This window comes from Salvelinus fontinalis, chromosome 14, assembly GCF_029448725.1.
Source record: "Salvelinus fontinalis isolate EN_2023a chromosome 14, ASM2944872v1, whole genome shotgun sequence".
NCBI lineage: Eukaryota > Metazoa > Chordata > Actinopteri > Salmoniformes > Salmonidae > Salvelinus > Salvelinus fontinalis.
In genome coordinates this window covers 48,604,344-48,618,331 of record NC_074678.1, presented here as the reverse complement: position 1 = coordinate 48,618,331, position 13,988 = coordinate 48,604,344, and the positions used below count along the sequence as shown (strand labels likewise).

The following is a 13,988-nucleotide window of genomic DNA, read 5'->3' as shown; positions in this document are numbered from 1 at the left end:
TCAATGATCAGCCTTGACAACATTTAATTGTTCTCTTCAAACCATAACAATTTGGAGCATATGCCACCCGGTTTCCTGTCAATTCGCACATTTTCCATGCAGCAATGTTAAATAATGGTGTTATAACCTATAGTTTTTTGGGCATGTTGTAATAATTGTGATAGGCTTACGTTTTGCCCGTACCGTACCGCATTACTTTTACTCCTGATATACAGCCAGGGATTTAATAGTGGTTATGCTTGTGTAATTTGATGTGTGTGTGTGTGTGTATGTTGCGCGAACGCAATATCTCCTCTATACTCTTTCATTCCTTACATATTTAACAGTGGCCCGCCTGCTATCCGTAGCTGGGCTCTTTTTTTCTTCCCTCAGCTAGCTAGCTCGCTAATCAAACGCACAGCTGCAGAACGGAGGAAGAGGGAGGGTTGCTCGCACAATCTGACTGGCGAAGCGGCTAGCTAGCTACAGTGCCGACAATAATAAAAAGGGACACCCGTAATGTTAGTACCTGAATCATCAATCGTTTTTATGACAACAAACAATCAGACTCTGCTCTGGTAACCTTCCGCACATCGCGGAAGCATAATTCAACGTGAACGGCTTTGACACGTCGCTGACAACATGGCTGAATTTCCCATCGATCAAAACAAACTGCCCGGAGTAAAAGAAGGTAACGTTTGCTAGCGAACGTTCTCTATTCAACGTTCATCTGTAGAACTAGCCTCGTGTTTAGACCTACTTGTGACAGGTGGTTGTTTTCAACATTTCAGGTGTCAAGTGCGTGCAGCTGTTTGTTTTGTTAGCCAGGTAACGTTACAGTACCTCGTTTACAGTACTTGTACTGTACTGATGTTATGAGGGTAAACTCACCCCCATAACACCAGTAATGTTACTGTTCAAATCATGTGTGCCAGTGTAACTAGCTAACGTTCGTTATATTGTATTTGCTAGCTAGCCTGGTGCAGATTTTTTTACGTGAATCCGGAATGATTTATAAAGCTACTGTATGTATCACACGTTTGTCAGCGTGAGCTTTTAGCTGCCTGCCTGGCAACCAACCTAGCTAGCAGATTGTAACGCGGGCTAATGTGACGCTCCATTAGGGCAGGATAGGTACTGAATTTTCGACCAACCTTATTAACTTGGCGATAGTGTCTTCATTCTCGATTTGGCCAAACACGTATCTTCTAAAATGCATATGTTCAGTTGCAGGTGGTTCGTTTGAATTTAGAAAATGGAATGTTAATAAAATATAGATTTTATTTTTTTATCGAGATTTTCTTCTCTCCATTAAGTAGCTAATACAACAATGTGTCCTCTTGTCTATTTCAAATATTCTCTCATTGATCGAGAGTATACAGATGAGTGTCATCAAGACATGCAGCGTTTGGGGTGGACCCACCTTTGTCTTTTTTTTCTTCTTCTATGGTGGCGGTCCGCAAACAAACGTTTAAGGTACATGCCGCCACCTACTGTGCTGCAGTGTGCGGTCAATCACGGTTACATTAGCTCTACATTGATATACACTCAGTGGCCAGTTTACACAAATGGCTTACTATATAAAGCAGGCAGACAGGCATCGAGGCATTCAGTTACTGTTCGGTTGAACGTTAGAATGTGCAAAATTAGTGACTTAAGCAACTTTGAGCGTGGTATGATTGTCGGTGCCAGGTGCGCCGGTTCCAGTATCACACAAAAGGCTGGCCTCCTGGTCTTTTCATGCACAGGTGTCTACGGTTTACCAAGAATGGTGCAAAAACCATCCAGTCAGCAGCAGTTCTGTGGGCAAAAACAGCTTGTTGATGAGAGAGGTCGATGGAGAATGGCAAGAATCATACAAGCTAACAAGTGGGCCACACAGGCAAATAACTCGCAGTACAACAGTGGTGTGCAGAACAGCATCTTGGAACGCATAACTTGTTTGTCCTTGTCACGGATGGGCTGTTGCAGCAGACAACCACACGAGGTTCCACTCCTATCAGCTAAAAACAACAAGAGGCTCCAGTGGGCACGCTGTCACCAACACTGGACAACTGAGGAGTGGAAAAACATCGCCTGGTGTGACATTCCAGTTCCTGTTGTGTCATGCTAATGGCAGAGACAGGAAGTAGAGTAAGCAACGTGAGTCCATGGCCCCATCCTGTTTGGTGTCAACGTGTGGGGAATGTTTTCCTGGCACACGTTAGGTCCCTTGATACCTATTGAGCAACGTTTGAACGTTACAGCATATCTGTAGCTGTTCTGGAGGCAAAGGGGGGTCCGACCCGGTACCAGATGGGTGTACCTAATAAACTGTGTGAATGTGAGCTCAAAGTATTTGGACGGTGACACATTATTTTTGTTGTGGCTCTCTACTCCAGCACTTTGGATTTTAAATGATACATGGACTGTGAAGTTAAAGTGCAGACTCAGCTTTAATTTGAGTGTATTTTCATCCATATCGGGCGAACCGATTTTTAGGGGACCAAAAGTATAGGGACAAATTCACACGTGTAAACAAGTGAAGTATTTGGTCACATATTCCTAGCACGCAATGACTACATTACGCTTGTGACTGTACAAACTTGGTGGATGAATTTGCTGTTTGTTTTGGTTGTGTTTCAGATTGTGTGCCTAGTAGAAATGAATGGTAAATAATGTATTATAATTTTGGAGTCTAAGAAGAGAATGTTTCTAAACACTTCTACATTAATGTGGATGCGACCATGATAATTCTGAGTTAATTAATCATGAATAATGAGTGCGAAAGTTGCAGACCCACAAATATCATACCCCCAAGACATGCTAGCCTCTCACCATTACAAAAGTTTATTCAAGTGCAGTCGCAAAAACCGTCAAGCGCTATGATGAAACTGGCTCTCATGAGGACCGCCACAGGAAAGGAAGACCCAGAGTTACCTCTGCTGCAAAGGATAAGTTCATTAGAGTTACCAGCATCAGAAATTGCAGCCCAAAAAAAATGCTTCATAGAGGTCAAGTAACAGACACATCAACATCAACTGTTCGGAGGAGCCTGCGTGAATCAGGCCTTCATGGTCGAAATGCTGCAATGAAACCACTACTAAAGAACACCAATAAGAAGAGACTTGCTTGGGCCAAGAAACAGGAGCAATAGACATTAGACCGGTGGAAATCTGTCCTTTTGTCTGATGATTCAAAATTGGAGATTTTTGGTTCGAACCGCCGTGTCTTTGTGAGACGTAGAGTAGGTGAACGGATGATCTCTGCATGTGTAGTTCCCACCATGAAGCATGGAGGAGGAGGTGTGGGGGTGCTTTGATGGTGACACTCAGTGATTTTATTTAGAATTAAAGGCATACTTAACTAGCATGGCTACCACAGCATTCTACAGTGATACGCCATCCCATCTGGTTTGCGCTTAGTGGGACTATCATTTGTTTTTCAACAGGACAATGACCCAACACACCTCCAGGCTGTGTAAGGGCTATTTGACCAAGGAGAGTGGAGTGCTGCATCAGATGAACTGGCCTCCACAATCACCTGACCTCAACCCAATTGAGATGGTTTGGGATGAGTTGGACCGCAGAGTGAAGGAATAGCAGTGAATAAGTATTCAGCGTATGTGGGAACTCCAAGACTGTTGGAAAAGCATTCCAGGTGAAGCTGGTTGAGAGAATGCCAAGAGTGCGCAAAGCTGTCAAGGCAAAGGGTGGCTACTTTGAAGAATCTAAAATATATTTTGATTTGTTAAACACTTTTTGGTTACAACATGATTCCATAGGTGTTATTTCATAGTTTTGATGTCTTCACTATTATACTACAATATATAAAATAAAGAAAAACCCTTAAATGAGTAGGTGTGTCCAAACTTTTGATTGGTACTGTGTATATATACCTAAGTCCCACCTGTTTCAGTCAATAAGAAGATTTGAAATAGAAGATGGACAAGGGATCCTTGGGACATCCCAACTCTTACATCACCCCTGTTGAAGTTGACATTTAAAACGGTTAAGGATTATGGTTGAGGGTTAGGGCAGTGCTATTCAAACTTTTTCAGCGAGGGCCCCATTTTGTTTTCTACCAGAATTTCTGGGGACCTCTTGTTTTTTTTAATGAAAAGAAGCCAATAAATACATTTATTCAAAATTATATATTTTTAAAGTCTTTCTCAAATGTTGTATGTTGTCTCATACAATCTGTTCTCTTAATTTTTTTGTTCCCCCGCAACCCTTCGAGCTCATGACCCCGACTTTGAATACCACTGGGTTAGGTTTTAGGGTAGGGACGTCCGAAGGATCCCGGTTATCACTAGCCTAGACAAGATGGCAGCATACACATTGTTGAGTTACTTCATGGAGCAAAACATTTATTTTAATAGCGGTATGTTGACAGAAATATTCCATGTCAGTGTGCAAAACAATCCCAAACAAATGTCCCTTTCCTCACAATCAATGTTTCCTCAAAATGGCCTAAATGTTATTCAGATATTGAGTGGTGGAGAAATCAGAAAGCACCTCTTCCCTAAAACAATAGTACGTTACAGCTGTTGATATATGTGTGGACACTGGACAGATCCCGGTTTGGATATCTCGTGCACGTTTCCTGTTCCTCTGTATGCTTTCAATCTGATCGGAATGGAGAAGTGTAACGAACTCTTCCTGCGTGTGCGAAACAGCTGCTCCAATCCAGCTCCATGGAATATTTGAGATGTTGGTCTAGAAAAGTGCCTGATGGGAGAATGTGCCTTTCCACTGCTCTGCGGCGGTCTCCATAGCACCATCCAAGTGATTCATTATGGTCATCGGAGATGGTTCCAGCCCCCCCATTCGTTAACCTCTCGGTTTAGAAATGACAAGGATTCATATTCACGGGGAAAATAACTTATTTACATCCTCAGTTAGGCCTAGTTTTGAAAGCAACTGTGTGGGCTAAGTGCTGCTAGATGTGCAACTTCTGCACATTTCGGTGTGTAAAACATCTGAACTTATGATCTGGTGATAAAATTAGGCTAGACGTCAGCCACCCACTGCCAGTAGCAGATGGGGACATGGTTAATTACACATTTATAATCACAGCTTACTTGTATCCTCTAACATAGTCACAGTGCAGGGAGAAAAGATGTCCACCACAGAATAACAGAAGGGGCTTAAGTACAGTTTACCCAGCTTATGAAACACACGTGAATGTTCCTCAGCAAACATTTGCTGTGCTCACCCTGAGAATGTTCTAGATCAAAACAGACCCTACGGTAGCAAGGCTCTGTACAGGTCTATTGGACTCATGGAGTTAAAATGCAAAAAGATATTAGCACGTCTGTTTTGAATCATTTGCTTTTTGAATGTCAACTGGTTTGAGATGGCTGGTGCATACAGGTGTATACAGGTGATTAGGACGTTGTTCCCTGTAGTTAATTGGCCGTTCAGTAGGCCTAATGCCTATTATGGGTTTGTTTGTTTGCTAGGACAGACTTTTCGGGATTAGGGTTAGCCTACGTAATCTGTCTGATCCTCCCCCTTGTGATTAAAATAATGATGGTTATCATATGAATATCATATCAGCATTACTGTAAACACTAGCTTGAATGAGGACCGTTAGTTAAATTCTTGTTCAAGTCATGCACAAGGGAAAACATGCTACAGTGCATGTCTCCCAAAGACATCCACCTGTCGGACATTTAGGGTGTGTCTCAAATGGGACCCTATTCCCTACGTCAGGGTTCCCCAACTGGCATCATTTTATTTGTTGCCTCCCTTAAATGTTATGTTGGACATAAGACTTAAACACCAGAAAATCAGCTCCAAGTAATTTTAATAGGGCTTTGACGGTAATTGAATAACCGTGGAACTGACGGTTATGGATGAAGACCGTCATGAAAATGTAAAATAGCCGTCAAAACCATTTTAAATATATATATTTTTTAATCCTAAAATGAACGTAGACCTTTCTTTTCACGTAGATAAACTTGAGCTAATAACGGGAGTGTTTACTAATGATTTATAAGCAATTGTTTTGCTAGCTTAGTCTGTTTTTTAATAACATTTCTACATCTTCTTTCCAACTGTCCTTTGATGCTCGAGCAGCTAATCCACTAGATTCCCAGGGGTGTTAGCTAGAGGTCGACCGAATAGGATTTTAACACCAATACCGATTTAAAATTGGCCGATTTTTATGTACATTTGTAATAATGACAATTACAACAACTGAATGAACACTTATTTTAACTTAATATAATACATCAATAAAATCAATTTAGTCTCAAATAAATAATTAAACCTGTTCAATTTGGTTTAAATAATGCAAATACAAAGTGCTGGAGAAGAAAGTAAAAGTGCAATATGTGCCATGTAAGAAAGCTAACGTTTAAGTTCCTTGCTCAGAACATGAGAACATATTAAAAGCTGGTGGTTCCTTTTAACATGAGTCTTCAATATTCCCAGGTAATACGTTTTAGGTTGTAGTTATTATAGGACTATTTCTCTCTTCCACTTGTATTTCATGTGTCTTTGACTATTGGATGTTCTAATAGGTACTTTAGTATTGCCAGCCTAATCTCGGGATTTGATAGGCTTGAAGTCATAAACAGCGCAATGCTTGAAGCATTGCGAAGAGCTGCTGGCAAACGCAAGTGCTGTTTGAATGAATGCTTACGAGCATGCTGCTGCCTACCACCGCTTAGTTCGCAACGAGACAGGCGGCCCAAACTGTTGCATATAACCTGACTCTGCGTGCAATGAACGCAAGAGTAGTGACACAATTTACCTAGTTTAATATTGCCTGCTAACATTAATTTATTTTAACTAAATATGCAAGTTTAAAAAAATATACTTCTGTGTATTGATTTTAAGAAAGACATTGATTATGGTTAGGTGCAGTCGTTCAACAATTTTTTTTTTCTTTTTTTCGCAAATGCGCTTTTGTTAAATCATCCCCCGTTGGCGAAGTTGGCTGTCTTTGTTAGGAAGAAATGGTCTTCACACAGTTCGCAACGAGCCAGGCGGCCCAAACTTCTGCATATAACGTTCCCCTGACTCTGCTTGCACAGAACGCAAGAGAAGTGACACAATTTCACTAGTTAAAAGAAATTAATGTTAGCAGGCAATATTAACTAAATATGCAGGTTTAAAAATATATACTTGTGTATTGATTTTAAGAAGGGCGTTGATGTTTATGGTTGGGTACACATTGGTGCAACGACAGTGCTTTTTTTGTTAATGCACTTGTTAAATCACCCGTTTGGCGAAGGAGGCTGTGATTCAATGATAAATTAACATTTGTGCTTTGTCATTATGGGGTATTGTGTAGATTGAGGGATTCTTCTTTTTTTTTCTTAGTCAATTTTAGAATAAGGAAGTAATGTAAGAATGTGGAAAAAGTCAAGGGGTCAGAATACTTCCCGAAGGCACTGTATGTTTGGGTCAATTTGCAAATATGTTCCAGCCCCCTGACCATCCGCTGAAGAAAAAAGAAATCGGCCTGCAGCTGAATCTAGTTGATCATCTTCCTACATAGTGTACTACTTTTGACCAGAGCCTCATGGGCCCTGTTTAAAAAAAATGATAAATAAAAGTAGTGCACTAAATATGGAGTACAGTGCAAATCGGGACGCAGCCCCAGACTTCCTCCATTAGTTCCACTCTCTCTGTAATTTCTACCCGTGATTCTTCTTGTTCTCTATCTGATTTGCCTTAAACTGTAGCACTTCGCCGTTTCAACAACTACTTTGCCTCAGTCTGACAGTCTGAATGGTTTTTGTTAGCCTTCCGCTGACTATTTATTTGGAAGCTACTGCTTCCCTCTTCCCCATAAGCTCATTAAACTGTTTGCATGTCCTCAGCAAAAGCTTGTGCGGAAGTGGCTCAACGTATGCCAGATACTGCCAATAAAGAGCATTGCTATTCTGACTGAGGGACATCTAGGAAGGTTCAGCATAGCAGACACTTGACTTTGCCATGCTGCTGTGCATTGGAAGTGAGCTTATTAGCCTCTCGCTACTGTGACTTTCGTGTTCTTAGAAGATTTGATAAGTTGTTACTGGCTGTCCCTTGCGCTTTTCTGTATTTTTATGTATTGTTAAATATATATATACACACACACGTTGATTTACCACAGCAAGCTTAGGCTATACGGCCCAGAAAAGGGATGTGCGGAGCCTATTTCAAAATGAGCTAAACTGTTGTTGACTCAAACCAAAATCTTGGTGCCGCCACTTACTCAACCACAGTTATACTTCACGCTGTTCTCTTTATTTACAGACCGCTTGTCTTTCAGGGGCCCTGCTTGAGACAGTCTAGTTTAGCTTTTATTTTGTATATTTTTTAGCTCAGAACAGATATCAGGCAGATAAGGCTTGTAGTGCAGCAATCATCCTTTTTGGCCACCAAGCAGACAAGGACTTCCTCTCTGTCGGCGTTGTGGGATCATTCCAATGGCCTTGCCACTGCTAGATTTCATGCTGTAGTTTAGTCACAATAGCCTCCATCTGATTAGCTTAAGGTTAAACCGGGGGAGCTTGTTTAGTCTTGTTCCAAGTTTCCTGTCCTTGATTGGTGCGACTGTTCAGTGTTTGCTGTAGTAGAACATCATGTGTAGGCGGGCACAATGTCTCGTAACACGGAACACGACCAAAAACTGTTTCCATAAGTCCTTCAGCTGTATCGCAAAACAAGAGACAACTTTTGTTGTAGCAAGAATGTGTTGTCTATTTTCACTACAAACGTTCATTTTTAAAGTTGACCGATTTTTTTTAAAATTTACTTTTATAAACCTTCATAAGAGTTCCCTAACCTTGTCTTCCTGTCTCTCTGTCTACAGTGTGTCGAGACTTTGCTGTGCTGGAGGACCACTGCCTGGCCCATAATCTCCAGGAGCAGGAAAGTAAGTATACTACCACTACACTTCAGGCTGACCTGGACATCCGCTTCTCCCTCCCGTCCCTTATGCTTTCAGCTTGTCCTGGCTGTTCCCAAAGCAGCGCTCTCAGTGCAACAGAGAGCAGACCCCTATTTTCGAATGTGTCAAGTAAAGGCTGAGTGCTTTGGGCTGGGATCTGTTCAGGACATTATTTTACTTTAAATCTGGATGCAGACAGTCGGTTTCATGCACATTTGAAGTCTCATTTACGTCCAAGCCATTACAATATATTGTCCGTAATAGCCGCAACTATTTCATGCAAACTGCTCCTCTGGTCTAGAAAAAGCACTTTGAGCTTCCTTTGCAGCATATTTGATATACAGTATTCCAAGCTTCCATTTTGTCTTCTTTACGAGAATGCAGACTATCGAACATTTTTCCAAATATTTAGAATTTAGAGAGGTCTAATGACTCCAAGTTTTCCCTCAAATCTGTCACATCTGACAGCGTAAACGGAAGCAGGCAGTAAGCAGCCATAAAACACAAGCCAAGCCACTGAGTATGCTTCACCCAGCAGGCTGGCACTGCAGGACTCCTGCTAGGCTGCAACCACAACAATAGCGCTTTGGTGGGTGTTAGTGAGCTTAATGTTTGCACACTGTGTCTGGATCACATTAATGCCCATCTACTGTAGGGCGACAATACAGTCTAGTCTGGGTGGACGTTAGGCCAGCACAATCAGATTAGCAAGGATTGTGATGTCATCGGGGGGAACGTCTCCTCCGCTTCAATCACTCCGATGCGGGCAGTGCAGGAGCATCATGGCAAAAACTGAAAGACTGGCCAATAGTTTCTACCCTCAGGCCATTGGGCTACCTTCTCCCCCCTGCTACCCCCTATGGACATTCCCCCACCACGGACATCCCACCCCTCCCCCCAAAACACACACACCGTCAACTGTCACCTATCTTACCTGCTACTCCCCTATGGACATTATTTCTCCTGCTGCCCCCACCCCCAATGACATTCATCACTGTTGCAGTTGTTAATATGCATGTTTTTTTACTTTTGGGGTTTATTTTACTCAATGATCATGCTGATCCTCCCCCTATGGTCATTCCAGCCCTGCAACAGTTTTGACTCTACCACAAGGAAGTGTTTTATTTATTACATTTTTTAAATTCATCACTGCCACAGTTAATATGTTCAGTCCATTTGGAAGTATTCAGACCCCTTGACTTGTTCCACATTTTGTTATGTTACAGCCTTATTCTAAAATGTATTAAATTGTTTATTTTCCTCATTAATCTACACACAATATCCTATAATGACAAAGCAAAAACATGTATAAAAATATAAAACTGAAATATTACATTAACATAAGTATGCAGACCCTTTGCTCAGTACCTTGTTGAAGCACCTTCGGCAGCGATTATAGCCTCGTCTTTGGTATGACACTACAAGTTTGGCACACCTCTATTTGGGGAGTTTCTCCCATTCTTTTCTGCAGATCCTCTCAAGCTCTGTCAGGTCGGATGGGGAGCGTCGCTGCACAGCTATTTTCAGGTTTCTCTAGAGATATATTAGATCGGGTTCAAGTCTGGGCTCTGGCTGGGCCACTCGAGGACATTGAGACTTAGCCAACACAATGCAGGAGTGGCTTTGGGACGTGTGCTTAGGGTTGTTGTCCTGTTGGAAGGTGAACCTTCGCCCCAGTCTGAGGTCTTGCACGCTCTGGAGCAGGTTTTCATCAAGGATCTCTCTGTACTTTGCTCTGTTCATCTTTGCCTCGATCCTGACTAGTCTCCCAGTCCCTGCCTCTGGAAAAACATCCCCACAGCATGATACTGCCACCACCATGCTTCACCGTAGGGATGGTGGCAGGTTTCTTCCAGACGTGACGCTTGGCAATCAGGCCAAAGAGTTCAATCTTGTTTTCATCAGACCAGAGAATCTTGTTTCTCATGGTCAGAGTCTTTAGGTGCCTTTCAGCAAACTCCAAGTTGGCTGTCATGTGCATTTTACTGAGGAGTGGCTTCCGTCTGGCCGATACCATAAAGGTCTGAAAGGTAGAGTGCTGCAGAGATGGTTGTCCTTCTGTAAGGTTCTCCCGTCTCCATAGAGGAATTCTGGAGCTCTGTCAGAGTGACCATAGGGTTCTTGGTCACCTCCTTAACAAAGGCTCTTCTCCCCTGATTGCTCAGTTTGGCCAGGCAGCCAGCTCTAGGAAGAGTCTTGGTGGTTCCAAACTTCTTCCATTTAAGAATGATGGCCACTGTGTTCTTGGGGACCTTCAATGCTGCAGACATTTTTTGGTACCCTTCCCCAGATATGTGCCTCGACACATTCGGGTCTCGGAGCTCCACGGACAGTTCTTTCGACCTCATTGCTTGGTTTCTGCTCTGACATGCACTGTCAACTGTGGGACCTTGTATAGACAGGTGTGTGCTTTTCCAAATCATGTCCAATCAATTGAATTTACCACAGGTGGACTCCAATCAAGTTGTAGAAACATCTCAAGGATGATCAATGGAAACAGGATGCACCTGACCTCAATTTCAGGTCTCATAGCAAAGAGTCTGAATACTGATGTAAATAAATTATTTATGTTTTATAAATTTGCAAACATTTCTAAACCTGTTTTCACTTTGTCATTATGGGGTATTGTGTGTAGATTGAGGGGGGGGGGGGATTTTAATCCATTTTAGAGTAAGTCTGTAACGTATTTTTTTTTAAGTCGAGGGGTCTGAATACTTTCCGAATGCACTGTATATAGTGCTATTTTATATTGTTTTTATTACCATTTTCATTATTATATTTCACTCGTTCTGCATGTTGGAGCTCAAAGCCTAAGATTTTCACTGTACCCTGCAACCACACCTGCAACCCTGTACATGTGACTATCTGAATCTCATAGATTCTAGAATTTGTCCTGAGAAACCAAATTCTTGCCTGCGTGTTTGTGATTTTTAGATGAATGTGTCATCTTTGACATTTCAGTGTCTTTGTGTCTGCCCGTGGGTGTGTACTTGTCTGTGTGTGTCTAATCATAATTGGGTTGTGAATGTAATGTCGTTCATCTTTCGGTGTCGCCCCTTTTTCACACAGTTTCACTCAAAGCCTAGGTTTCTATCTTACTGTAAGCACTGTCATTGGCTGCCTCCCAGTATTCATTAGGCCCTGAGGTCAAAAAGTCACCCTTCCCAGAATAGATTAAAGTCCAGGCCAGACATAACTACTACTTCCTACTTACTCACACAAATAAACATTATCCCCCAGATGGCCAGGGATTACAGCCCTCGTATCCCTCAGTAGAGCTGGGAAATATGGACAAAAATCCATATTGTGATAAATTGCCTGAATTGATTCGATAACGATAAACAGAACGATAAGTTTATAACAATGTGCACCTCAGTTTAAAACATGATAACGTCCTTTAAACTCATGGCCGGCCCGCTCATTAGGCAGGATTAGGCGGCCGCAGACATAGTATATGGTAGAAAGAGTATGTGGCCTTTTCTGTAGCCTACAGGCTGGAGATAAACTGTATGACAATGTAATGAGACTGACACTTTTTACATCATGCAGGTTTCTCCGATCAAATAGTCTAACCTAAATAGCGCCCAATCAAATAAAAAAATGTGCGGACATGTTAACAAACAACATATCCTAAAAACAGGACAGGTCAAAGTAAAATGGACAATATGGAATGGACAATCAGGCTACTCAAAACTGTTGTCCATGAGTTTCATCCCGTGGGCTAAATTGTCATTTAGTTTGTATCTGTAAATATTTTACAAGCTGATCATAGCGAAAAAGAAAATACTTCTGTATTTCCCGCTATGTAAACACATTACAAATAGGCGCAGGATAACTCCTGATAAAGCTGGGTAGCAGACATTCTGCCAAATTGATTAGTCACAGGGATCAGGACTAATAAAGCCATTTACAACAGCCTGTTTTACAAACAGTGGGCCTAATATGGATGGGCATTCATGAAATTCCATAACAGGCTGACAGGGTAGTCTACACCCCCAGTAAGCACGGTCCGTAGGCAATGTTTTTTTTGTTGGTCCGGATCGGTAGTCGTGTGTGTGTGTTTCAAAAAATAAATAAAAATAAAAATGGTAGGCCTACCACAGATGGACATTCCTAAAATTACATTTCAGGCAACACTGTGGTGAAACTCGGGCCTGATTGGTGTCACATATTTGCCCCAGCTAACACATCTGACACCACTAATCAACTAATCATGATCTTCAGTTTAGAATGCAATTAGTTTCATCAGCTGTGTTGATTAGGGATGGGGGGGTGACACCACTCCAGCCCCCGACGACTGGAGTTGCCTATCCCTGCTGTACGCTATACCTCAGTAATCACAGACCGATGCTGATGCCTTTTTGGGTCTTATCTGGACTGGCCTTATTTATTTTGGTGCAGTCGGGACCAGCCTTGATTTCCAGTCCAGACCAAATCTGGAACAGTCATAGACATTATTTTTGGTTCATATTTTGTGCCAGGTCTGGACCAGCCTTGATTTGGCCCAAACATGGACATCTATAAATGGACATATTTTCAACTTTTATTCAGAACAGAAAATGAACTTAATTTAACGTCCAGAAAATACGCATCTTCACCTTTTCGTTCAACGTCTGGAAAAATACATATTTTAGACGTCTTTTCAACGCCATTTTGCATACAGGGACTATTCTTGTAGGGGCAGGCAATTTTTGGTCTTGCTTAGAGTCACAGTACGGCCAGGACCGGCCCTGTTTAAACTACTACGACGACAACCATGGTTGTAGCCGTCAATTGTCCCATTTAACAATCACACACATTTTCAAAATGTACCATTTCTCGACTATAGGCTATTGTAATGAACGATGTCAGCAAAATGACTGCGAAAACATCATCATTTGTCACAAAGAAAGTTTGAATAAAGGAAAATCCCACTGTCGAACAGACAGTATGGTATACAGACAGTCATCTGTATGGTTGATGTAAATCATTTTCGCTTTATCGTCCCAGCTCTATCCCTCAACCATAACTACTCCCAGGAAAAGTCTAGGGAGATTTTAAGATCTATGGATCTGGACCTCTGACTATTTAGTTGGGAGCCCGTTGCTTTCCCAGTGCCCAATGAGGACAGAATGTAGCACTCCAGCAATAATGTCTTT

At 41.9% G+C, this 13,988-nt stretch overlaps 1 protein-coding gene across 2 annotated transcripts in view; it reads left to right on the top strand.

Moving 5' to 3' along the window:
* The first annotated feature begins 321 nt into the window (after window positions 1-321).
* The window catches only part of ccdc50a (coiled-coil domain containing 50a), a 33,035-nt gene continuing 19,368 nt past the window's right edge, over window positions 322-13,988 (top strand). The window contains exons 1-2 of one of the 2 annotated variants that reach the window (XM_055862176.1): window positions 322-670; window positions 8,773-8,835. In XM_055862176.1, coding sequence (XP_055718151.1) covers window positions 622-670; window positions 8,773-8,835 — 112 coding nt within the window. In that variant the 5' untranslated portion in view covers window positions 322-621. The remainder of the gene's footprint in view (window positions 671-8,772; window positions 8,836-13,988) is intronic. The other variant, XM_055862177.1, reaches the window with a different exon arrangement.